Genomic DNA, 27,811 nt, shown 5'->3' on the forward strand with positions numbered 1-27,811 from the left:
CTGTCGATATCAAAAACGCTGAATAATATGTGCTTGATTTACATGAACAAGTCAATGATTTTTAAGTAAATAAAATGATTGTAAACATTTTCTTAAAAAAAGAACTTGTTCACGCATAAACGTATTTTATTGAAATACTGATGTTTTTTTCTAAAACATTGGTACGCACAATAAACAATATTATAACAACAAAACGATAATGAATTTACCAAAACTAAGTTAAAATGGATGAATGCAACTGTGGTATTTGTGCGTATGAACAAAGAAGAAAACGAACTTCCTTCACTTTCACCACCCGATCTGATCATCGTGGAATCAGTTTGTGTTATGAAATGTATTTTTCCCGCTTAGTCTTTGTTAAGAGGAACGATATGTGTTCCGCTTTGTATTATTTCTATCCTTTCAGATGGTGCTCCTAAAAGTGATAAAAGATTTACACGAAAAAAATAGAAATATGTGAAAACAAAATCTCGGTAGCTTAACTTTCCATCATGGCATCAACGAAATTATTCCTGACTGTAAGATTTCAAAAATTCGAAAATGTTTTACAATGTATAAATGTTGAATGCACGCTGAAAAGTGTGTATAATATTTTTATTCTTGAGTCTATAACGTATCACAAATTTGTACATTAGAATGCTATTCTCCTTCCGTTGCATTTACGTTTGTAATAAAGTTTCATTCTCCTGAAAATTTATTTCCAAAAGAGAGATATTATCTATAATTTGTGCGGCATTCTTCACTTCTTTCAGGGTTGGTTATTAAATTTACTAATTATAGGTGAATATAAGGATAATAATACGAGGATAATTGGTAATTAATTGGGGAAGATAGAGTCATAAATTATGAAACAATAAACCACAGAATCTGATAGCTCTGGGGGAATTCAGTTTGAATATGTTGAGTTACTTAACAGAATAACAGATAAATACAGTGATACGTCGGTAAGTTAGGCTGAAGAATATTTCCTGATCCTGATTCAATGTATAAACCAGTCTCCACCAGGAATGAACAACAGCATGGGGCAGAGTTGTTTCACAAACATTCTTATGTGTATAATCTTCAGAAACCTTATCACACTCAGCCTCTTTCTATGAAGGTTTCTGGTTTAAATTATCAATGAAGCAAAATTATGAAATAACAATAAATAACATTGATCATATGCCGACAGTCATTTGAGTGATAATCGATCTGCTGAGCTCATTTCATTCGAAGTGAGATTAAATAACTGCTTAAATTCATCAAGCATGCTTTATAAATAAATGAATATACATTACAATGCTCTTACTCTTATCGTGTTGATGTTTTATATAATATATAGGATCATTTTACAGATTCTATTATTTATTTATCAGGGGAATTTACATTTAATCGCACTCTTTACAGTTTTCAGGTACTGTTTTTCGAATACGTAATACGAGCATCTACTGGCAATTTAGCTAGAAAGTAAATGACATAATTTACAATTAAAACTAAAATTTAGTTCGTTTTGATAAGAAGTGGTTATTAAAATAGATTGGATTGAAACGTAATGTCATTTTAGTCTAATGATAAGCCTGTATTTATTCATCACTAAAATAAACAAAAAAATGCTAGAGCTTGGAAATTAGCAATCTACCATCCATGTTATTAATGATTATTACTCAGCAAAATTAAATCGATCAGCACTCTGTAAATAAATGACTTTCTGCTGAGACTTGAAGATCACACAGAACAATAACCATGCTTTATCTCTTGTCGGTTTATCTAAAAGCATTAAAGTGTTCATAGGTGCGCTCAGTTTGCATAAGGAAGCCATCTGTTTTGATGATATACACACGTATGTTCGCGTTTATATCTGATAATATACCGGAACAATTTGTTCTACACTACTGACCACACATTGTAACGGTAGCTAGTAAAAATGGAATAAACATTTCAGTATACTGAATCATGTACTACTTTTGTTCATTATATCTGCTCCCAGAACACTAAAATGAAAAGTACCAATATTGTTCTACACGAACACGTTCTACATGTTTTTTTTTATTTATAGTTATTGTCTAACCAAACATTATTTAGGTTTTACTTGATTTTTGTTGATCTTAAGAAATATTAATACTATAATTGTAAATTCTCATTTTTCACACAACTGTATTATAGCAATCCTTTCGAATGGCTACAACGCAAACCGTGTCAAATGACATATTTTAACACGAACCGATTTATTTTCATATAAAACAATGAAGACTAGATCTGTAAATTATTATGTAACCAAATCACAGATTGACCTTCTCAATCATACCATCATAGCGTCTGACGTCATCGATGTGCGCTTAAACAGAAACCACACAAAACGAGCAAATATTTGGTGGACGGCGTCAGAATTGTAGATAAGGATCCTTGATTTTGTGTTAGAATCGAAGTAATATATCTCAAACAATGATTTGTACCTGAATTAAAGCAGTGTATGTAGTTAACAGGCGTACTGTTATTTCACTCGGGCTGTACCTCCCTGGTATACTTCTATCGCATTTGAAGTCTAAACAATGAGTTTGTTCAACGGGAAATCACTGCTTTTTTATATATTATTTTTAACTAACGTCAAATTAATAACAAGCTTTCGACTTTTTTGATAAATTTTCACACACTTGAAAAAAAATGTTTTGAAGTACACATGTAATGTGTTTTATGTATTGGGTTAAGGCATTGGTAATTTAGCACTGATTTATGATTTCTGAGATTCATTTTTAAAAATTTTATATTCAACTTGGAACGGATTAAATGTGGATGTGAATTTTTCGTGCTTGAACATGTAAATGAAATATCAAATATTCTGGAATCAAATGAGTTCCCATGAGGGTACTTGATTTACTGTTAGTGTCAGTAAATCTGCCAACCATTCTACAGTCTGACTTTAGTTCAACATTCCGTGTTGTACAAATATAACATGTTCTGAAACTTATTTTTCTGAAACTCGCACTAACTGGTGAAAGTATATAGCCATGTCTAACACAATATTTACATGTATATCATAAGAAAACAGAAATGAGTGAACAGTTGTCAAAAACCAAATTTGAATGTCCCAGTGGTTTATTACAAATAAATTAACTGGTTTATTCTCAAAACAAATGAAAAGAAATTAAAGTATTTGAATGTCTCTGCCTCCTTTTAACTCTTGGTTTCAATTTCAATAAATATACTGACTAACAGAACTAACTGGTCATTTGGTGTGTTGACAATATCTTACAGATTACTTAAGATACATTCCAGACAGTGAGCACAGTTAAATCTAAAAAAAGCCCAAACATTTCGTACTTTTCAGATATTGACAAAATATGTAAAATGGTGGGTTGACTGCTTTGTTCAGAAAAAAAGGCATCTCTTTATTCTGATTTTAAATGCTTGCGGCTTTATGTCATCCTTTTATGAAGCTATGTTTCAACTTGCCACAAGCAAACATATTAAACAGCCATAAATATATATCAATAAAATCTGCAACAGCTGGTTTGTAGTGTTTTGTCATTGAATATTCGTATTCATAAACCTTTTCTTACAAATTGTCCATATTGATTCATACACACAAATCAATGCTTCCAGTTGAAATAGACGATTTAAATTCAAATCATATTGCAGGACGAAAATTCCAACACTATAGCATAGAAGTATTGGTTATTCTTAGAGCTATAACATAGCGATGGTTAGGCAGAGGAAAATTCATAGTGACAGTTATATATCAATACGTGGATGTTATGCCCACAGCAGTGGATACTGGAATATGTGAAGTGTTTAAATCGTCATTTGTTGTATAAATAAATATTGTGTTATTTTAAAACGATTTGAACAGTGTCACATTTCTGTTGAAATATTATTAGTGTGTTATTGTATATATAAATTATTCGCAGGATAAAAAGAACATGGCGTTGGATTTATTTTGTGTTAGAGTAATTACACAAGGAATTTGTTTTACTTTTAAAAGCAGCGCAACATTCCATTTTTTATTTATTAATATTCTTCTTTTGTCTCATTTGCCACATATTGTTATGGAAACAAAACCTGACATACTGCAATCTGAAAATATGACAGATTTATCTGGTAAAATGCAGACTTGGAAAATATCCAACATGCCGTATGAGCAGCTAAAACAATTCCAGGATCTTTTAGAAATTATGGAAAAACTAGATGTGCTCAATTTAAAAGGCAACAAAACGGGATGCTTTTATCTAGAAAAAGTAGTTAGAGATGTCACATTCCCTGAAAAGTCTTATCCAAGGATTGGAATTCATTTTTATTTTGACGAAGCACAAATTATTTCTGACAGCTCGTCGTCAAAGATTGTACAGGATAAGAATATTGTTTCAGAACATTTCAGTACGGCAAATGGACACCTTAAGACAGGGGATTGCAAGTCAAATCCTCTGCTTCCAGATACAAATGGTTTAGACAGGTTGTCAAGGAAACAAGACGATAAAAATCAGAACCTTACAAACGATAACACTTCAAACAACAACTTGACAGGTTCTTCTGGAGCAAAACAAATGGTAGAGGAGAACACAAGCCAGAACGACAGACATCGCGGTATGTTATCTATATGTTGCTGTTTTATTCAAGCTAAGCTGATAGAAAACGTCTCATTTTGTAATTTGTTTTGTATTTGCTTAACTGAAAGGTATATTGAAGTTCCTTACATTTATTGCCATTCAGACCTGCCACTTAACTGATAATGAAAACAAATTGCCTAATGATAGAAGATAAAATGTCATTTTCGTGTAGATTTTGTTCATTCGATATACAGACAAAAATAATTTGATATTGAATTTCAAGATGTGTCATATTTCAAAAGAAAAATTCAGTTAGATAGATTCATCATTTCGAAATGTCCGTGCCACCAAATACTGTATGAACTTTGACTGGCGCGTAGCAATCTTTTAATGACATTTATATATAGTACAGTCATTCGAGTTGTTTCACTACCAACAGATGTACAATCAATGTAATAAATGTTCAAAACATGTCTTTCAATGATGCGGTAATCTAAATATTTGCATACAATTAAATTTCAATTACAAAACCACACCATTTATTTTGTTTATCGACATGTTATCGGATGATGAAATATGAATTATTGACCCCAATATCAGTCATTCTATAAAATATGAAACAGGTCATAAATCATTATTTCAACGTTATCATCGCATTTCCCATATATTCAGTCAACTGTTTTGTAGCACGGAACATCTGTTAATGAAATAAGGTTTTCTTACGAGGCGGTTATACATCCGTCAGAAATTATTCATTATGAACATGCACTATTATCAACATCTCCTAGACTTGCAGACTACATGGTTCTTTAAATTACTGGTAGCAGACTAATGAGTTTCAAGACAATCAAGCTCAGATTTATCCAGGCCGTTTTTTTATTTTGATTGAAGTAAAACGGGTGCTTAAATTTTAACAGTTGATTGAATTTTATTATATAATACGTTTAGGTACCGTTCCTCTGTAGCAATATTAGCTATTAATCCTTTTTGGATACATACACGTTTTCTGTGGAGATACTTTTTATAATATTTTCCAAATTCTGAAAATTCGAATCGTGCTTAATGTAGCTAGTTTCGAGGTTAAAGCTGGTCTTGGATGTGTTATTTTATGTTATCAGCCTTAACAAACTCAAAACATATTACGTTTCAAGAATGAGATATAGGCATTGTCCCGCTCTTGGTTCTAAAGTAGGTCAAACTTTTTGGCTGCTGTTCTACAGATTTGTGAGTTTAATCTTATTGTTACAATTGATTAGATTTATTTAGAGACTTGTATACTATTTTGTGCGTTTATACAGCTAGCGATTCGTGGGGTGACTTGCAGGAAGTCCCAAAATGGTCTATACCCGTATAAACGCACACACAACAACATTTAGTTCTTACATTCACAGTTTTCAAAAAGTGGATTGCTCTCCCTGGAATCAGAAAATTAAAATAACTGTCAGGAGATCGATCTATTCAACATGTAAATAGAACATCCAGAAAGACCTGCCCACGTTCAGTTGTAATTAAAATACAGCTGAACTTTCCGGATTATCAAATGTAACGAAAGATCGTGCGGTCTTGACGATTCAAACTTTGTCTTTACTGTCTGAAAAAAAAATGTTTTAGCGGTAACTTTAAATTTTTGTTTTGAAATTTATTTGTCCAATTTTTAATAAAAAAACAAACGACGCCAAACGGGTAACGTTTTCTTGAGACTGACGTCAGATTTCACGTGCAATCTCTCGGAAAGGGTCATCCTTGATATCATTACGCTAATGTAGTTTATACAAAATAAACACGTCTTTTTACAAATGAAAGTATATAGTGAATTTAAATATTTTCAATTACTCATTTGTTTATTTAAACAAAATATTATATAACTCATGCACGAACTTTGTACACAGTGGGTTAGAGAAAGTTTACAATACTTCAGTGTTAACACGAAACATAAAACTAACAGAGCGATTGAAAGTAACGTGGCTTTTATTTTATTATTATTAATTATTATTTGACTGTTCACAGAGAAAATAAAATGTTGACACTTGTGGTACCCCTACAATGATTGTGTGTAAATAAGCGTTGGAAAATGCAAACTTTATTCTCTACATTTATATTTTTCTAGGAACCTCACATAAAGGAATATGTTTCTATGGAAATATTGAAATTCCGCAATTCCGCAATCGATGTCAGTTCTCTTAGAAAGACCAAAGCTATCCCCGTATTCTAGAAAATTAGTTTCCCATTATCGTCATAATGCTATGATTTCCAAGTTAAACAGGGAAAATAGCCTCACTTCCAAAACTTCTTGTAAATTGTGATTCTATGTGAACCGCGATTTATATAAGTAGCTATAAGGAATTATATATATGTTGTATTTAAAGGTCCATTACTAAGGGAAAGTGAGTTGGCAATTTTTTTCATAGCCAGTGCATAGACTTCTGCAAGACACTAAATAATGAAGATTGGCAGGTCAAAATTTACAGAAGGTCTTTGGAACTCAAAGAAATGTATGTGTATTATGTTGAAATTTCAATGAATCGACAGAATGACCCCCCAGGTCTTTTTAACTTTCTTCATACTTCATAGAAAAATAATTGTACATATACTGCGATTTATTTCGAATTTCTACATACCAACTTTCATTTTCCAATAAAATGAAATAGTTTCTGTGCTTTTTAAAAGAAATTAAAATGTTCATTTCCCTTAATATTGGACCTTTAAGTGCAGAACATTTTATTATCCATGTAGTAGGTATCATTATGATAACTAGTTCCGTGTTCAGTTGTATTGTTCTAAATGGTCAATCAATGTATGGAAGAAGTCAAATATCCATTATCACCTCGTTCTCTGCATAATCATATATAATGCACAATGGCTCTAACATTTGCTAATTGATCAATGCATATGCAAGGTAAAGGTGGTAATTAAGTGGCAAATTGTCGGCAGATAATTGGTCTAACAACTTTGTTAACAACATATCTGACAGGCTTTCAAGTAATTCAGACTAAACAAATTATCTTCCTCTGAAAGCAAGCACAGGTTATTATTTCAGATTTTTATAAAGGTAGAAAAAGACTCAGTCAAGAAAGGGCGCCACATCAAGTAGTTAGATGCTAATCACAAGTTCTGTTATCAAACATGATTGTGTGTAATTAGTTTTGTCAAAGTATAAGAACTTGAAAGATTTAAAACAAATATTCATGAAATACGTGAGCAGTAAGTTGTTCCATCGTGCATTTTTTTTAAAGAATGTAGAAGTGCTACACGTGACATGAGACGTACAATTATGTGTATCTTCTTTTCATTTCATAGTAAAAAAATGTGTGATGAGTTATGAAATTATATAAGTAATTAGACTTAATAATAAATGCAAGTGTTCTTAATATGTTTGCTTAAGGTGATGTTATAAGGCATTTAGCATGTACTTATATGACTTATGTGTAAGAATGTGATACGTCACTAGTAATGCATAAAAATATATGTATAATGCATATAATTTCGATATATGTGCGCACAAACCTTTCGGTATATTACAGTTGTGCTTTATAACTTGTGTTTTGTCAATAATAAAGGGTAACGGATGAATTGTAAAAAACATTAAACTGTAATGACATCCTCGACATAGTCAACCTCAAAACATCATGGCATATTTAGATGAAGTTTGGAAGGGTTTTTCTATTTTTGAAACTGTGTTTGTTTATTGTTCTCTGAATTTATTCCACCAATTGCAAACATTTCTTTTACTTTTTGCCATAGTAAATCAAGAACTATTTGTTCACTTTCATTTATCAAATAGATTTAGTCTGGGAATATTTGTTGTGAATTTGTTCCTAGGCTATTGGATTTATCAAGCTCTAAGTAAGTGAATGTCTGGAAAAGCATTAGTACTTCAGACTAATATAATCGGTGAAATTTTCCCTAATTTTAATCGTTCAATTTTCATTGACCTGTGTTATGTTCTGAGATTGAAGAAGTAAATGAATTTTTAATGAAGAAACATTAATCTTCATTATACTGATTTTATTGAACTTCGCGCGTCTATGATTTTATTTAGAACATTAGCGTTTCTTACATGCATCTTTGCAGTATCTTTCAAAGTTCCACCCGAAACGTACCATACCTAAGTGATCTGTCGTCTGACGGGTGACAAAAAATTGCACATATTAAACCATCTGTTATACAGATTGACTACTACTTAAAGCTAGAAAACTATCATATTTAGATACATGTATAAACAAAACGCGTGCTATAATAATTATTTAGATGTCCGTAATTTACATTACCTTAAAAGAGTAATATCAAGTAACTATTTTGAAAGGACGAAATGAACTCATTATATGTCTTTTATCATAAATATATTAATAATTTACTGCTCAAAATTGTATTTGATTAGCGAAAATGCCTTCTTTAATCGTTGTAAGAAAGCGATATTATACAATGATTGTTGTGATGTTAAAGCAGCATGCCTCCAGATCGTTCGACAACAAAAAAATATTTTTTTTAGATATCTTGAAATAAATGCTATATTTCTTAAGAAGGCTTTAAAATTTAATTACTGACAAACTTTATGTTACGGAAACACTTGGGAATTTGCTGTGTTTACTATTTTTTACGCTGAAAATTGAAAAGCATTTGTCACGCTTTTACTCCAGGTAAACGGTCTCGATTATAAATATCTATATTTTGGAGTCATTATTCACTACTTCAGCTATATCGCTACTGGTTACGACGACGGGAAAATGTCTTTATTGCCGCGGCGGTCCGGGGTTCGATTCCCGACGCGGTCATCTTTTTTTCTTGATTTGGAACTTTTAAAATATGTTAGAAACAAAAATTCATATTCTAACGTTCATAATATGATCAAACTTCAATTTGAAAGAAAGATTATTTTTTTAGCCAAATCTTGAGGCATGCTGCTTTAAAGAACTTAACCACGTAATGCAAGGAATCACAAGATAAACCACTAAACCATGTGATTTACCTAGTTTATATGAAGACGAAACAAAAATTTGACAGATGTTTAGAGAAAAAGTCTTCACTAATGCATGATATTTTAGATAATACGTTCACAAAAAAAAAGATCGTTTCTAATCCCGTATTAACCAACTTCTACAGCCTGGAAGTAAGAAATATGCATTTCCTCTAGCATAGTAAAATATGCATAGTTTGGGGAGTGGGGGATGATGGCGGTGGAGGCGTGGTTTTGCAAGAATCTTCAGTCTGCATTTAATATAGCTCTGCAGAATCGAAGCAGTATGCATACTTATGCTATAGATAAAAGTATGGCACATTGAATATTTCAGACTTTAAACGTTAAAGCATATGGGTGCATAACGTTGAAAGAGGTATTGTGATATATTGATTGATGCCATACTGCCCGGTTGTACTGCATGTGTGTGTACGCTTGTGTGATTAATGTCATGTTTTCAGTCGCATGATCGATAATATGCCAACTGGTGTGTAAGTTTAAATATATCGGCATATTCACCTTAACAATGATGTTTTCAGGAAAAAAATTCTAGACAACAGGTAGGGAGAAAGGTAAATGTCTGATATCAATTGTTCACTGGATAATTATGTCTATAAAATGAAAGACATCGTTTTTCTTCTACTTAATACGGATCATAACGTGAAAGATATTTACATAATTATGATAATGGTATTGAAAACTACTAAACGATTATGGTGATTTTTCGGCGACGCCGTCTAAATTCGTTTTCGTTACCTATGCCACGTGACTTCAGTTTGCAAATCAAACTACTTGATAACGCATTATAGATAATTTATCAAAATGGAAGATTTATGTAACACACTGCCTGATTGGACGAGAGTGTCGATTTCTTTCACTCTGTTGATTGAGCTACGCTGAGTGAAATGTAGACAAAGCGTTTATCCTAAACGACGCTGTTCACAGTTTTAAAGCTAACTTTGGCTCAGTATATTTAGCAAGAATATTGATATATCTCAAAATGATAAGTAAGTTTAATAAATATGATAAAAATCTGTTCAAATACCAACATATATCAAATTAAAGAAAGAGCTGAATACGGTCTGCGTATCACATGAATAAGGGTGTGATTAGAGTCTTTTATGTAGAGAATTGCTTTTTAAAAGATTTTCCTTGTTACAATTGTCGTCTGTATATGAAAAGGTTTCTTGCTTTTGTGACTTATTCAGATTGCATATTAAAATGAGTACTTGTTTGCTTTGATATATTTGTTATAAATTATTTAACTGATTTATTATATATGAATATGTTTCTTTAGTATGGAATGCAAATATTGAACTCAGTTGAAATCTGTTTTATTATATATATGCTATATAATGACTGAATTTCATAACACCAAAATGAAGGTACGCTGTATACAGTTTATATATGTGATATGACAACGGTCAAACTTTGCTTATGAAACAGAAATATTGAAATAATTTCAATTGTATGTTTTGCTTGACCTTCACTTTTTTATAGGTGTGACGTCATTGTCCAAAGATTCATGAATAGCGAATATGCTATTTGTTAAATCGGAATCAGTTGGCCTATTTTAGAAATAAATAAAAATAATAAATAAAAAATCCTTTAAATGATATTTTCTCACGTATTCTAATCAAACCTGATTTGTAGCATCTTTATTAGGCCCGCAGCCAACTTTGTTCAGCTGGGACATTTGACCCCTTTTGGGGCTGCTAGAGGTAAAACTAGAAATGCCTTTATACAGCGTCTCATGAACAGCTTGGTGGATCTTTGTCATACTTGGTCTGGAGCATCATTATAAGGTCCTCTTCCAAATTTATTTATATAGGAACTTGGGCCCTATTAGGGACCACTAAAGCTAAAAGTAGATATGCCTTTCTTCGCATTAACCACTAAAATGTAATGGATTTTTATCAAACTCGATGTGTAACAATATCGTAAGGTCTCCTGCTATTTTGTTACAAATGGGGATAGGGACCAATTTAGCTAAAATATAAACACGTTTAATGACCTATTCTCATGAACCGCTTCATGAATTTTCATCAAACTACTGCTGTAATTATTCGTCTAAAGGATAAACGAAACTAAATTGCAACCCTACGAAACCTTTGCGAAAAATTAAAAGAGAACCATTTAAATTGTTAAAGTGCGGTGTTTAGTTTTGCAATTTGAAAAATGTTAGATGAAAGATGAATGTTAGATGAAAAATTCATAAACTTCTTTCCTTATTACAATTCGCCGACCATCATTTTTAAAGATATTTCTTGTTTCATTTAGCATTTTCTAAAAACAGTGCTGCTTTACATTTTCTAAGCAAAGCTAAAATGACGTTTACTTATTCAACAACATTCAGTGAAGACCTTAAACATATGCAGTTGTCACTAAGAAAGTTTAGAAATATTGAAAAGCAAAATGGTTGATGATACCAACTTGTGTCAGGCTAAAACTTACTTGCACAAAGAATGTTGAAATTACTTCTCGCAAGGCTACTTAAAACGGGTATAGGAAAATTCGAACTAATTAATATATTAGTGTATTATATTGAAAAGCCATTCATTTACAAATGCAACGTACAGCTTTGTTTAAGCTTTTTTCCTATCTTTCCTATTTATATAAGTCGCCCTTAAAATCTTTCAGTTTTCCGACAGTTATTCACCTGAAAATTGCCATTTTCTCATATCGTCTATTTTAGAAAAAAAGAAGGACGAAAACGAAGCTTGCCGAATTCTTTGTTATGGATGTACATGTGAAAAGCGTAATTTGCTCACAAAGAAAGGCAAAATATCAGTTCCACTGGACAAACTTTCTTAGATTAAAGTTGTAATGTTTTGTTTTGTTTAAGAATGCATTTTATACTGTTTATATGAAGTACATCTGAATATTTATCTGTCATTAAAGTTTTATGGACCTGACCAACTCGGAAATATATTGAGGTTTTATGTTTGTTTTGCGCCGTTAATGCTGTCTTTGCAACACTTCTACCATGTCTGGTTCATCAACAAATCAGTGATAAAATTTGAACAAAACGACATTTTGACATGTTGTAAAACTATGTTACACGAAACACTGTCATTGTGCTTGTTGAGAAATAAATGCTTAAGAGATTTATGTATCGAAACTATAGTACGTTTATCATATGGAAACATTTCTGCACGGAATTTACTTTTGTAGCAAACCACACAAACTCAAAGTGCTTAAAGCGTCTGCTTGTAACGTGCGTTTACCGTTGGCATCGATGTGATTTCAAAAATAATATAACATCCGAATTATTTGTTTTAATTTAACACGAATTCAATATTTAATGATTGAGAGCGGCACCGCTCTTAAAGATATCCAGTATACACTTTTGCATCTAAACTTTCAAAGAAAAGCCGTGGGAACAGCTGTGTAATAATGATTAGTGCCAATTACCTGAACATTTCTGTATTAACAAAGATCACTTAACGAAGCCCTAACAACCCAACAATTGATGATGTGTTAAGTAAAGAACAGAAATAATTCGAATATTGGCTGCAGGTAACTGGTGTATAATATTTGTTAGCAATAATTGTCAGGTTTTCAGTTCATTAAGAGTAGAATGAGGTTTGTTTGTATGTAAAGCTTATATAACCCAGTCTTCTGTTTTTGTAAAGTAAGTGACTTAATGCATTTGACGTTCTATTAAATTATAATATTTACGCATATTCTTGCACTTTCAAGCTGTAAGGCGTAGAACTGATAATTAATTCATACTTTATGAATTTAAAAATCTCATTGGAAGCCAGAGTCTTAACCATTTTGTTTTTAGAACTCGAACCGTTATTTTTAATTCTAACACGACCCGATTTGTTTTCTTATTAAACAAAGAAAACTGAAAATTCTGTGTCTTTATGCAGCCATTCCCTGTTTGTACATCAAAATTATTACGTCATATCGGCAAACGTCGTAGCGTCGCACTGGAAAAAACACACACAAATCAGGCAGATTTTTGGTGGATACCGTCGTGGATGTACAAATGCATACTAGTATTATAATTATTGTAAGAATCGAAATAATATATCTCAAACAGTGATTTGTTCTTCAGTTGAATAAACTCATTGTTTGTCGTTCGGATGCGTATTTTTATATCACGAGAGCGCATCTGAATTGACAAAACACTGTTTGTTTCTTAATTGATAATTCATTTATTAAATGTAAGTAAGAGCAAATTAAATTGTTTATTATTTACCTACACAGACGGGTTTCGGTAAATGGACAAGTCTTTCATTCAACAGTTTCAGTTTCAGTTTATTGGCAATCAGCAATACATTTGCCTTTGGCCATTTACAAATATAAAAACTTATGGCAAAGGCAATCATACACGAGAAAGTGAACAGATATTCAGAAGACAAAGAACAAAACAGAATAATTGTATTCGATCAGAAGACAAGTAGATTTTCAAGAGTATTCTTTCTTACAGTTAATGCTTCTTTAATATATTTTGCAAGACTATATATACATCTTTCACTACTGGATGACATTAGTGTATTAAACGTTTGCACAGTAAACCATGAGCATCGGCCCAGGTATTTGGTTCTTATGCAACTATAACGTGGACAACATAATATGAAATGGTATTCTGACTCGATAACATGTTGATTGCATAATTTACATAATCTATTATTCCTTTCTACATTAACATATCTTCCTAGCTTCATCTCTAAATTATGTGAACATAATCGTAAACCAGTAATTTGCTTCCTTAGGTTGTCATTTTATATGACATCTAAATACTTTTCAAAACAAAATGCAGTTTTATTTTTACAATAACTATTTAATTTTGAAATAGCATTAATATAAACACTCCACTCTTGGACAAATTGGTCCCTTATTCTTGTTTTTAACAAATTATAATAATTTACACTAGTATCAAAGAATAATCTGATATTCGAATATCCGAGGTGATCTATGATAGAATTCATTCTGCTAGCCCAACAAGCAGTATTAACATTATTACATAAATCATTAAATATATGAGAAATAGGTAATTCGTTATTTTTCATAATTTTTAACCAGAACTTATCAGCTCTTTCCTTACAAATAACTGATAAAGGCACGCGTCCAAGTCGCCATATACAGCATAGGTAGGAGTTTGCCTTTTAACACCCAGTATATATTTACAAAAACGAATGTGTACTTTATCTACCTCTTTGTAATTATAAACACCCCATACTTCGCATCCATATGTTAAAATAGGAACAATCATAGAATCAAATAAAGATAACTTTGTGCTAATATCAAGACTAACATTATCAAAAACATTTAAGAGATTATTATATGCTCTAAGGGCTTGATCATGTAGTGCTTTAACAGCATTTGCCATGCTACCAGTGTAGGTGAATTTAATTCCAAGATATACAAAATTTTCAATTCTTTCATTATCTATATAAAACTCAGGATAAACATTTTGTTTCCTTTTTTCAAACACACATATTGTCGTTTTACTAACCTTGATTTTTAAGCCCCATTTTACAGAGTAATGATGTATAGCATTTATTTGTGACTGCAGACTATTATGATCAGTAGTGAACAATACTATGTCATCAGCAAATAAAATCATGTATAGACAATAGTTCAAAATTATTTTCAGTTAATGCATCAAAATTCATATTTTCAGCAATATCATTTATAAAGAGTATAAAGAGCAAGGGAGATAAAGGCTCACCCTGTTCAAACCGATAGTTACATTGAAGAAGTCAGAAATATTCATATTACTTGACATTTTTACACAGGCTTGAACATTACAATATATACATTTTAGCACATTTTAATTCAACAACAACATGGATTTCTGAACAAAGATTACTTGACGGTGCAAATGTGGCACACTAGTTTTGCGAGTTACCCATTATCTTCTAACCAGATTTACAATATACATAAATACATGTTTGTTAATGACATGAAACATGGGGATATTTAGCGCTGTAATTTAAAGAATCAGTCGTGTTCTTTTCACCATTAGTGGTCATTAATATTCATGGGGACTTGTTTTCAATCGTGCATTTTATGATTGCGTCGATCAATGGAAATAAATTCCATTGAACAAGTGAAATTTCAATTCATTTTATCTTCAAAATTTAAATCCACTAAATTTATACCCGCGAAATACCTTTATGGCAAAAACTATGAAATTTGGTGCCAAAGAAGCTGGTTGATTTTACAGTAGATAAATAAATAAAACATTGCAAACTATCTTCCCTCATCGTAAGCCGTGAAATTGATAATGATTATTATAACTCCTTTGCACGGACTTAAGAAATACCCACAGTTTTACAAAGTTTCAAATTCGTTCACGCAGATCTAACTTGTATAAAATATCATAACAAAATGTATTCATTCTGAAACGAACTAATGAAAGAGCGGAAGAAATAAAGCAGTAACATATTATCAACAAAACGAAATTGACACGTGCAAATAACATATGTTGCTTGCAGTCAAAGAAGTTTGAATTTTAAGAGAGAAAGTTTGCTGTGGCTAATAGATTTCGTTCCGTCATTGTTTTTTGTATGTTGTCCTTATTTTTTGACAAAAGAGTCAGAGGTATTCAAGACCTCTTATTTTCTGCCAATAGGGTCAGGGATATTTATGTCCGGCTTCCTCCTTCGTCAGAACCAGGATTTTAGTCTTTTTAATTATATATATATATTGATCAATGTGTTATGGTACAGTATAATCATGAGAGGCAGTATGGTCCCAGAAGTCAATTCATTTCATGTAATGTAGCCTATTCACTGAAATGAATGATTTGATTTCGCATCGTATATAATTTAATAATACGGATAAGGAAATTCAATTTAAGGAAAATAATGAAACGTATTTAGCATCTTCTCCATTATAGAAAACATTGCAAGTAGATAATTAATTGTGTGAATGAACATCGAACAAGCATTTCATGTCATGACACAGGTGTCATCTAGGACACATTATAATTTTCACAATGCTCGAACAAAACAGTACTTTCTTCTAGTTCAAGCTGTGTTGATTCTGCCTTTCACTGATTCAAGCTAATGTTTTTCTTCACGAGATGTGTACAATCGTATCCATTTGGGATACAGATCGGATCATTGATTGATTGCATATCGCAAAACAAATGTATCGTAGTTTACTAATTTGTCATAATTACGTCATTGCAAAACACTGGATTTGACAACTTGTTCCGATCCAAAGAGAAAGAGTGCTCAGTACTATTATAGGTATACTTAATTAACTAGCATTGCGTGGAAATATGAAGTAACATGATCACAAGTATCTACAACAACAGGCAAGATAGGGAATATATTTTTGTATAAAAGGCTAGTCGTCGCAAGTATTATGCAATGTTTTAGTCACGAAAGATATAGTGCACGCTTTAAACTCTAAAGGAAGTTATCACTGTGTAACTCTATCTTGTTGTAGAAAAGTGCGGGAAGAGTACTTCAGTTATTGACGTCATGATCTTTAATGTCAAATAACAACGTAGACAAGTATCAACATAGAGTGCTGGTTGATATATAAACGTCATACATGCTCCCTTGAACGCTCCCTTGAATAACATTTTTTGCATTATTTGCATGTATATAGATTAACGAATAAAGATTACTTTTTTTTTTCACGCATCTGTTGCTATACACGAAGACCCTTAGCAGAAACTGCTATTCATCAGACCTTTTGCACTGAAGAAACTTGAAAATTGTCAGGATTCAATAGAATTGTAGATTGATGATGCTATATTAGGTATTGCGTAGTAGAATCGCTTTTGTAGAAATATATGTAAAAGAAGAGTAATAAATGTATGTGAAGATAATTTGGGTGAATAGAATGCAACCAAGTGAAATGACGATACTATGATGTGGAACACTTGATAAAAACAGACTAAGATCGCATGGGAAAATATGTAATCTGCTTACAGTTGATCAGTGAAATGGATCGGATGGCTGAAAAAATTCCGAGTTGTCTTAAAAACAAGACAAATTTAGAAAATAGACAGTATGTGCTAGACAATGAAGTTGTAAATTGCCCCCTAATTGCCACATTTGTTATCGTTATTAGCTGCGTTATTATTACCAAACCATGTACCTGACGTGACCAATCAATTTCTGACGGTATAAAGAATTGCATTTGTCACTGGTTTACTTCTGAACAGCTGATACTAGTATCTGTATTTCAAACAGACATCCGTGCTTGACATTTGCAAGTCTACGAACACATTGAAACATATACTATTTTAAACCACACCAGTCTCAGACGAAGCTTAATAAGATAATAGAATGTTCGAAATTTCCCAGAAAACAGATATTGCCAGTGACCAATTTCGGCTAACGAAAACTGACATCCACTTTCAGAGAATCTGCGTATGAATTTTGAGACATGTACGTAAGTAAATCTAGCACAATGGAATGGATGGAATTACTATATATATAAACTACAGAAACTTTGCCTGATGGAAAAAAAATTCGTAAAAGGCGACTAATAGGGTCTTAACACTTGGTTTTGCTGTAACTCTGTGATTCCAGCAGGTTTGCAAATTTTGATTACTTACCTCATGTTTTTATTTCGATGTAAATGAGATGTGAAACCAAAATGTGTAGTCCTGTTTGGCGCCATATAACCTGTACTGTGTTGGTGCGCCGTAAAACCCAAATAAATAAATAAATATTTTTTGACCAATTGTGTTTTAATCAATGCTTGTTTAAACTTGTCAAACTTGATGCTTTTGACGCAAATAACGTAACCAGGAAAAATGCTACCAATCTTGGTTTGACTGCACCCGTTCTCCCGAGGCTATATGCTGTACAGATACATTAAACATACTACATGATCTAATTGACCAGAAAACTGAAAAAGATGCCATATATAGAAGAATTTACAAGGCCGTCACATTGAACTTAATAGACTCTTGATATGATACTTTTACGAAAAAGAGGTTCAGATCAGACACTGCTTGATCGAACAAATGCCACACGTTCCAAATGTTGCATGAGCCGCACCATGAGAAAACCAACATAGTGCACTTGCGACCAGCATGGATCCAGACCAGCCTGCACATCCGCACAGTCTGGTCATGATCCATACTGTTCGCTTTCAAACCCTATTGCAATTAGAGAAACCGTTAGCGAACAGTATGGATCCTGCCAGACTGCGCGAATGCGCTGGCTGGTCTGGATCCATGCTTGTCCCAAATGCCCTATGTTGGTTTTATCATGGTGTGGCTTATGTTTAAGTTTGTAAAACCTTCAAATCGAATATGAAGGAATCTTAATGCCATGCTTCTAAACGTTTAGATTAATGTTGTTATTGTAATCACACTCCTCTGTGAAGTTCCGTTTAGATGATCACGTAGAAATGATACTTTTTATTCAATACCGACCTTTACAAAAACATCCCGGTTTATGTGTGTAATAAATAAATCATCTCGGCTTAATTATCTGAGAGCTAATATCTATGGACGGGTTTAGGTTTGATCAGTATCTATAGGAATTCAACATACATTAGTTCTAGGATGGAGTTAACACGCCTTTTAAATCAATTTTACTGAAACACATAATTATTTTATGCCTAGTTTGTATTCTTATTAAAAAAAAAAAAAAAAAAAAAAAACAACAACAACAAAAAACACACAGTCTGAAGCAGCCATATAGTTTAATTTATCCTAATAATTATTAGAATATTATTTTCCAAAATGAAAATGCAAGTGTTTAGAATCAAACACGTATTACAAACGTACTTGGTGAGTTTGGTAAGTGTTTTTATTTTCTTTGAACAAGTACACATTTTTGAATTTTTCGATTATTTAAGACAGGCTATGTACCAACAGAATGTATTGATTCCTTTACCTGTTACCAAAGACAAACAAAGGTTTAAAAACTTTTTTGACCTTGACACTATCCCCGTGTTGTATTTCGTTGTTGAATCAAATTAATTAAATCTGAACCTAGTGTACATTAGTGCAACTGTTTTTTTTTCCTTTACATGTTTTGTAGCAAATTACCAATATCTATCCTAACAATGTACAAGGTAACTGATCGGGTTTTCTTGCACACCGGACTGGTGTTTCCGGTGATTCTACCCATGCCGACAAATCCCATCTGGCCCCCCCCCCCCCCGCACCCCCCCCCCCCCCGATGCCAGATGACTCTCGTTCTGTTAATGACAACTAGTGGTTCATGCACTGATATTATATTGTTTATGTAAAATACAAAAAAAGCAGATACCTTGATAGTTTCTCTCCGTTCCTTATAGTTCATTTGTCGATTCAAAATGCGTTAATTTACCGTAAGAACATAACGTTACGCTACAAACGATAAAACTAAAGTGGAACTTTGTTATGATGCGTAAAGCAAAACATCATGACGTCACTTCTACTCACGGACGTTAATTTCCCGCGCTCTACTATAAGAAAGAGTGCTACAAAGAAAGTATTTCTACCTGTTATTTGTAAAATACAGTATGCAAGAACAATAATCTGTCAGAATAAAATGGTAACATGTATACGATATGCAAGAAAAAATATTAGTCATGTGTTTACGAATCGGATAGAAATATCCGTCCCTCGGCCACCTGCGTATGGGCGGTAATTCGGCAAGCCTCATTTCCGCCCAATGCGCAGGTACCCTCGGGACGGATATTTCTATCCGATTCATGTGTTTACGAATCGGATAGAAATATCCGTCCCTCGGCCACCTGCGTATGGGCGGTAATTCGGCAAGCCTCATTACCGCCCAATGCGCAGGTACCCTCGGGACGGATATTTCTATCCGATTCGTAAACACATGATAGATATTATTAACCTTTTAATTTAAAAAGAAATAACGGACATAAAATGTACTTCATTGGAGTAATTTACTAAAATGTAATTTGTTGTTGTCGGGCGGCTACAGATCGTATCAATATCAAACGATTTAAGCAATATGATATGAGAGATAAGGTCAAAAAGTAAGATAATAACCATTCAATATCATAACTTGCTTAGAACTGAATAATATGATATTTTTTGAAAAATCCAATTTTGATTCATTCATACAGGATTGATGTCTAATCTATTGATGCTAATGTTTATGATCACACAATATTAATTATATCAAGTACATTCTTTGTGTCGTGTCTCTTGTAATGTAATCTACATCCTACTTCTGTGCGAGCATTGCTCTTACTTTAAGTCTTAAGGGTCAAGAGTAGAATCGATAAAGTGTGAACAAAATTATTTGTTTACTTTTAATTCATCCTATTGGCTTTCTTTGCATGAAGTGGAGGATAGAATGCGACTTCGACATTTACTATAATTGTGTTTCTCTAAGAATTTTGTTTAGATCGATAGATATGATTAGATCTGTTGGTAAGTTTTGGCAGAAAATTCAATATTTTTGTATCTTTGTATCTTTGTCAAGAGTAAAAACCTGCTATTCAAAATTAATTGTAATTTCGAACTATTGGAAATAATGAGCAGCTTGCCTAATACAACAAACAGAACAGTGTATATGAGGCCGGATTGACATTTACCTGAATGTATGCTCTTTTTGTTTTGTTAATGTATTTACATAACATATAATCTCTATTAAATAACTTCAGTATCTAATTCGGGCAGCTATCTTGCGATTACATCGGCCATATGTGGTTCTTTAGGAACATTATGCGCGGTTATGTGTATGTACTAAATACTTTCCTGTGATTGTGATAAGGTTTCATGTTCAATCTCAAGTAATGAATTCGTTTCGTTTTTTTTTTTGCACCGTTGACTTATGTTGTATTGTGTAAACCATCTCGTATCTCATTAGAGCTATCCAGTGTGTGCAAAATACTTCACTTGGAAGTTGTATACATCAACAAGAAACAACTATTACGCCTAAATCCTGGGGATAAAATCGTGCCACATAGCACTGGGCTCCTTACCTTTCGATATGATAACATTCGGGACAAATTAAAAATATTTCATCAACAATGAAACAGTTAAGATATCTTTTCCAATAATTAAGTGACCTTTAAATTTGAATTTGACTATCGAAACTAATTCTTTAATAAAAGACGTCTATTAGGATTCTACCGTTAGAAATAAAAGTAGTCTATGTCTGAATATTTTACTCCGGTTGCTGCTGTCCTTTCGTATTCAACAGTGAACAGTGTCTTGAAATCAGACACTAAACTGTTTATTGCTTAGAAATAATTCTTTCGTCAGACATACTTTGCGAAAAAAGATTGTTGAGACATGCTTGATTATTCACTTTGTATTTCACGTGGGTGTGTTCAGAATAAAGGCAGTTCATTTTCTTCAATAATCAACCGTTTGACGTATGCTATTTGATTAGGTCTGCATCCATCTGTAATAAGACTCCTTTGTTAAAATTGCACATAAACAAGCGTAGTAATAGCATTGTCGGCATCTGTGTATGGAGGGTAATGAAATGTGCAGCAAAGTTCCCGCGCTGTAGCACCGGCAAATGGGACTCTATAAGAAGTTTTAAATAATAATATCTATGGCTTCTTCCAAATGACATTCTTACTGATAGGTATTCAGAACATGCCAGTCTTTAAGTGCTGTATGACGGCACTGAAAGCCCTTACGGAAATACTATAGTTGGCTGCGAACGCCTCCTGCGATCATGCGCGAATATCAGACGAACATGCCGCGAACACTTTTGATACAATTGATACATTGTTCGCAGGATGTTCGTTTGGTGTTCACTTTTCACATGCAAATTAGATTTGCCGCGAACAAGTTGCCGCGAACTTCCCGCGAACAAGTAGCTGTGAGCTTCCTGCGAACAAGTTGCAGCGATCATCCCGCGAACTAGTTGCTGCGATCATCCCGCGAACATGCTGCTGCGAACATGTCGCGAACTAGCTAAAAAAAAAAACAAGCAAAATCTGGATAGAAATTATCCACAAAATAGCATGCACAGAAAAAGTGCAAAAACAAATAAATTAATAGGAATCAGAGATATAAATTTATTAAATAAACTTCAGCACTGAGGCTGTAACAAATTCAAATTATCAATTTTAACTGGTAATTGTAATTTAAATAACAGTCTCAGTGCATGTATTCATTTCATCCCAATGTGTTTTCTTCATACTGCTTATAAGTTAATGTATGTATGACTGCAAATCTGTCATTGTTTTACTTTTGCATCTTAATTACCAAATTTATGATTTTGTATTTCCTTTTAGATAATCTGATTCATCCCTGCAAAAGTTGAAGCATTTATTTCATTTTCAACATTCCTCATGTTTATTCAGACATACGAGTATAGATATTTAACATAAATTTTTTGACTAACCACAAATAAGGATATATTCCTATCATCCTCTCTAAGAAATCTAAGAATCGCCCTTCACATTTGAAAAATATCTGTAATGCATACAGATTTCCCTCTAAACATGTCCAAAATATATGTTTGTAATAACTTATCAGACTCATACTGTGACCATCCAGATAATGTTACAAATTAATTGATATACAATTACCTCATCTTGCCAAAGCTCTTCATGAACAGTTTACCAAAAGAATACAATCCTCTTAAGTTTTTCTCGCGATCATGTCGCGATCATTGGTCTTCCTGTGAATATCCCACGAACTAGTATCAAATCAATCGCGGCATGATCACGGGTAGCAGTGAATATCCCGCGAATACTTCCTGCGAATAGGCATGTTCGCAGCATGTTCGTGGTATGTTCGCAACGTTTTGACTATTTCGTAAGGGAGGACTTCTTGAACGTGGCTGTTCGTTGTTTAATTTCTGGTCATCTGTGATTATGCAAACTTTTCAATTTTATCAAAATAATATTCCGCTTAAGTAGGTTCTGTGGGGAAGTAGGAGTGTGGATATTGCTCTCTAATGTTCTGTCATGAACAAACTCATCTAAACATAGCCTTCTATTTGCTTGGTTTGGCGTTATTTTCTTCCAAAATACATTTCCTAAAGCTTTGATCAATACTAAATACGTTTGAGAAATTCGTCAAACTGGACTGGAGTCCATAGCGAGGCCATAAATAATAACTGGAACTCGTAATACTGTCAGACTTATCTCAGATGAATCCTTTGTAGACAGTACCATATTTCCGTGACGACTTTGTTCTTGATTTAGGTTGAACAAACAGCGGAATGAGATAGGGAGATAAAATAGAAATCAATATATCTCTGATTCCCAAAACGTATCGTTATAACATAATATAAGATAAAGACATAAACAAATATACGACCGCGGCTGAATATTTACCAGGATTTATTGTATCTTTAGTTACTAATGCGTGTATAAGAAATGATTCCTTGCGTGAATACCATTTCTTTTCACTGTCCTGTGACATTGCTACGCACAATAAACCGGTTTAATATCCCCAGTAGTGTTTTAGCTTCTGACCGTTCGAAAGCGGAGCTTCGCTGTGTTCTTTCAAGGGTTAGCTTTATGCGTGTTGTTTTTATAATTTGCGTATGCATTTTATTGCAAATGCCATTCATTTACACATCCGTTCATACATTGCTGTTGTAAGATTTCATTTCGGAAAGGCTGCATTTTTTTAATCTTTGTGACTATTGCTTCTTTCATCTTAATTGTGTAGTACATATTGTTTTCCGAAACTATTTCAAAGGTAAATCGTTCGAAATGACCACTGTTTATTAGAGTGTATATTCCTTTTATAATGTTTCCAATGCACTATAATTTTGATTTTTACAAAACATATAATCAATCAGATGGAAATTGTTTCGGCTAATAACTAGCACTTCATTAAAAGATTAGATATATAAGCATTTTGCTGCAATACTCTAACATAATTATGTTTATTTGGTATATCAATTAATTATTTTTACCATTATCCACCTCATATGACCTCGTTTATCATACATTTTGATACTAATATTCGTACTTGCGTGTAAAATATTATTGAATGCTATTTTTTAATATATTTTCAACTCTCAATGCTCGAGTCAGATATATATACATTGTAACATACGATACGTTTACAAAGCTAACGTCGACGTATAAATATTATAATCCGCTAAACTGTATCTTAATCGGAAGAAACGAAAGTTACAGTATTGTATCAATTTCATTTCGTAACTTATGTTTATTTTCAAAGAACATTTAACTGGCAATTTAGTTTATACAGCGGCAAAGTAGTTGTGAGTGCATGAAATTTATTTATAACACTCACTGTAGTAGCAATTAATACTAACTACAATGAAACGTTCATTAGGCCTCCTGTACTTGTCACGAACTACTTGACGGTATAATCCTCTTTGTAAATTAACGCGCATTAAATGTATGGTACATTTAAAAAAAGCTTTGAATACACTTGTTTCGTGGATAGGAGGATTGAGTATGTCAACATTTCTATAAGCGACATCAAGCAAAAGAACTGTGAAATATGATAACTAATCGATGCTATGCATTTAGAGATCATGTTCCCAATAAATGTGCATTATTGAACAGACTGTGACGCTTGCCACTATATAAATACTTAAAAGTTTAAATCGAAGTAGAACGAGTGTCGCTTTTTATGATTTCTGGTGGTTAACTGTGTTAGGTTCCGATTTGTATGGGTATATAATACACTTATAATATATAAAATCAACCGCATCTCGACGTATTTTCCATCATATATGAAATTTCATATATGTAAAAAGATTAAACTTTGTCAATTTCAATCTGACTAAAATACATCTCCAATTAACGCTACGCTTTGGATTTGAAGACTAGTTCTGACGACCATTCCGCTAGCCAATCAGAGCCTTGCTTTCAACATTTTGAAAGTGAAAGTAGAAGTTTCAAAAACCTATATTTAGCCTGGGATTTTCATGTTTATTATGATGACCACATCATGACTGCGCCCTCGTGTCTTGAGAGGTATCATATGTTACGGTACGGTCTTGGTTATGTAAGGGGAGAATATGTGTCAGGTAGCCGGTTAGCTCAGTCGGTAGAGCACTCGCCCTACAAGCGAGGGATTCCGGGTTCGAGCCCCGGACTGACTGCACATTTTTCTCACCCTGTGACATTCGACGCTATTTTGATGGTTCAGTTAAATGCTTGTTGAAACGAGTCGTCTGATTGGTTCAAATAAATACAGATTTGAGAAAATAAAAATAGCAATATTGGAAAATCCAAATATACAGAAAGATGAATGTGAATAGGTCATTCTCAGACCTTCGTTTAGAAGATCAAGTACTTTAGTCAGATTGTGTCAATTTAACACAAGGTTTTCACATTGTCACAGAATATCCGCCGGTGCGACTTCAAAGTCAACCCCTTTTTAGCTCACCTGTCACATAGTGACAAGGTGAGCTTTTGTGATCACCCTTCATCCGTCGTCCGTCGTCAGTCTGTGCGTGCGTCCGTCCGTCCGTCCGTGTGTCAACAATTTCTTGTCTGCACGATAGTGGTTTCATTTATGATTTTATTTTAACCAAACTTGCACACAACTTGTATCACCATAAGATCTCGGTTCATTTCTTGAACTGGTCAGATCCCATCATGGGTTCCAGAGTTATGGCCCCTGAAAGGGCCAAAATTAGCTATTTTGACCTTGTCTGCACAATAGCAGCTTTATTTATAACTTGATTTTTACCAAACTGGCACACAACTTGTATCACCATAAGATCTTGGTTCCTTTCCTGAACTGGCCAGATTCCAATATGGGTTCCAGAGTTATGGCACCTGAAAGGGCCAGAATTAGCTATTTTAACCTTGTCTGCACAATAGTAGCTTCATTTATGATTTTTTTTAACCAAACTTGCACACAAATTGTATCACTATAAGATCTTGGTTCCTTTCTTGAACTGGCGAAATTCCATTATGGGTTCCAGAGTTATGGCCCCTGAAAGGGCCAGGATTAGCTATTTCGACCTTGTCTGCACAATAACAGCTTCATTTATGATTTGAATTTAATCAAACTTGCACAAAACTTGTGTCACTATAAGATCTCGGTTCTTTTTTTAAACCGGCCAGATCCCTTAATGGGTTCCAGAGTTATGACCCCTGAAAGGGCCAAAATTAGCTATTTTGACCTTGTCTGCACAATAGCAGCTTCATTTATGATTTGATTTTAACCCAACTTGCACACAACTTGTATTACCACAAGATCTTGGTTCCTTTTTTGAACTGGCCAGATTCCATCATTGGTTCCAGAGTTATGGCCCCTTAAAGGTCCAAAATTGGCTATTTTGGCTTTTGCAGCCATATAGATACTTCATTTATGGTTTTATTTGATACAAACTTCCAAAATATCTTCAACAACAATAAATCTTGGATTCCATGACAAATCAGATCCAATCGTAGGTTCCAGAGTTATTTTATATCTGATTACCTCCCCTGATTGTAATCAAAATGGATTTATATCAGTAAGTACTTATAGGACTTATTTGAAATTTCATTATTGTCATTAGTTAGACCGAGCCAATCAGGGTAGATAACTATGAACTGATTTTATGTCAAATTACCTCCCTTTATTTCAAATTAAAATGGGTATATCTCCGTAACTAATGAAGATACTGATCTGAAATTTCATTTATGTCAACAGATTTATTTGGCAGATCCTTCTTTTGTTCACTTACAATAATTTTTTTTATTACTTCCCTTTTACGTTACTATAAATAGCTTATTTTTAGTAACATTTTTATTATTGGCCGTAGGGAAAAACCGAGACCACTTTTCTGTGGTACAACATGGATGGTACCTCCAATTTTTAGGTGTATTATTTTTTTCTTTTTGGTTAAATTTCTTCTCTTTGTTGTTCCTGTCCTTTGTGGACTTAGATATTTTTTCTGAGGACCTTCTTGTCCTCAAGTGCATTGATAACAGGTGAGCGATATAGGGCCATCATGGCCCTCTTGTCTCTCTCCTTTTTGCATTATGATTGAGCCGACTGTTGAATACACGAATCCATAGTACCTTTTCTCTCTCTTTTTTGCATTATGATTGAGCCGGCTGTTGAATACACGAAAGTGCTGGTTATCAGCAGGAATTTGCTGTACATTTTACAAATAATAATGAATATTTTGCACGGCCAGCAGTCATATACGGAAACTGCTTTATCCCGTTGTTATCTCAAATTTCAACGTTTGCAATTTTGCATGTGTGTATATGATAAGATCATAAAGATTTTTAATTATGCAAAATCTGAACTAATGTTATGTTGATTAAGAAATAATATATCTCATTTAGTGATTTGTCGCTGAATAAATCATTGTTTGGAGTTCAGATGCGAAGGAATTATATCACGAGGGCGCAGCCCGAGTGATATTATAATACGCATCTGAACGACAAACAATGATTTTATTCAAAAGCAAACCACTAAAGGAGATATATTATTTCGATTCTAACACGTAACCAGTGACTTTAAAGTACATCC

General features: G+C 33.1%; 1 protein-coding gene and 1 non-coding gene across 3 annotated transcripts in view; both read left to right on the top strand.

Annotated features, from left to right (window-relative positions):
- The first annotated feature begins 3,582 nt into the window (after positions 1-3,582).
- Positions 3,583-27,811, top strand: part of LOC128548362 (uncharacterized) — a 47,501-nt gene continuing 23,272 nt past the window's right edge. Inside the window, exon 1 of one of the 2 annotated variants that reach the window (XM_053522939.1) lies at positions 3,583-4,557. In XM_053522939.1, coding sequence (XP_053378914.1) covers positions 3,897-4,557 — 661 coding nt within the window. In that variant the 5' untranslated portion in view covers positions 3,583-3,896. The remainder of the gene's footprint in view (positions 4,558-27,811) is intronic. The other variant, XM_053522938.1, reaches the window with a different exon arrangement.
- Positions 25,364-25,436, top strand: Trnav-uac (transfer RNA valine (anticodon UAC)). Its single transcript has one exon. It is a non-coding gene; the product is annotated as a tRNA-Val (tRNA).

This window comes from Mercenaria mercenaria, chromosome 14 (assembly GCF_021730395.1).
Source record: "Mercenaria mercenaria strain notata chromosome 14, MADL_Memer_1, whole genome shotgun sequence".
NCBI lineage: Eukaryota > Metazoa > Mollusca > Bivalvia > Venerida > Veneridae > Mercenaria > Mercenaria mercenaria.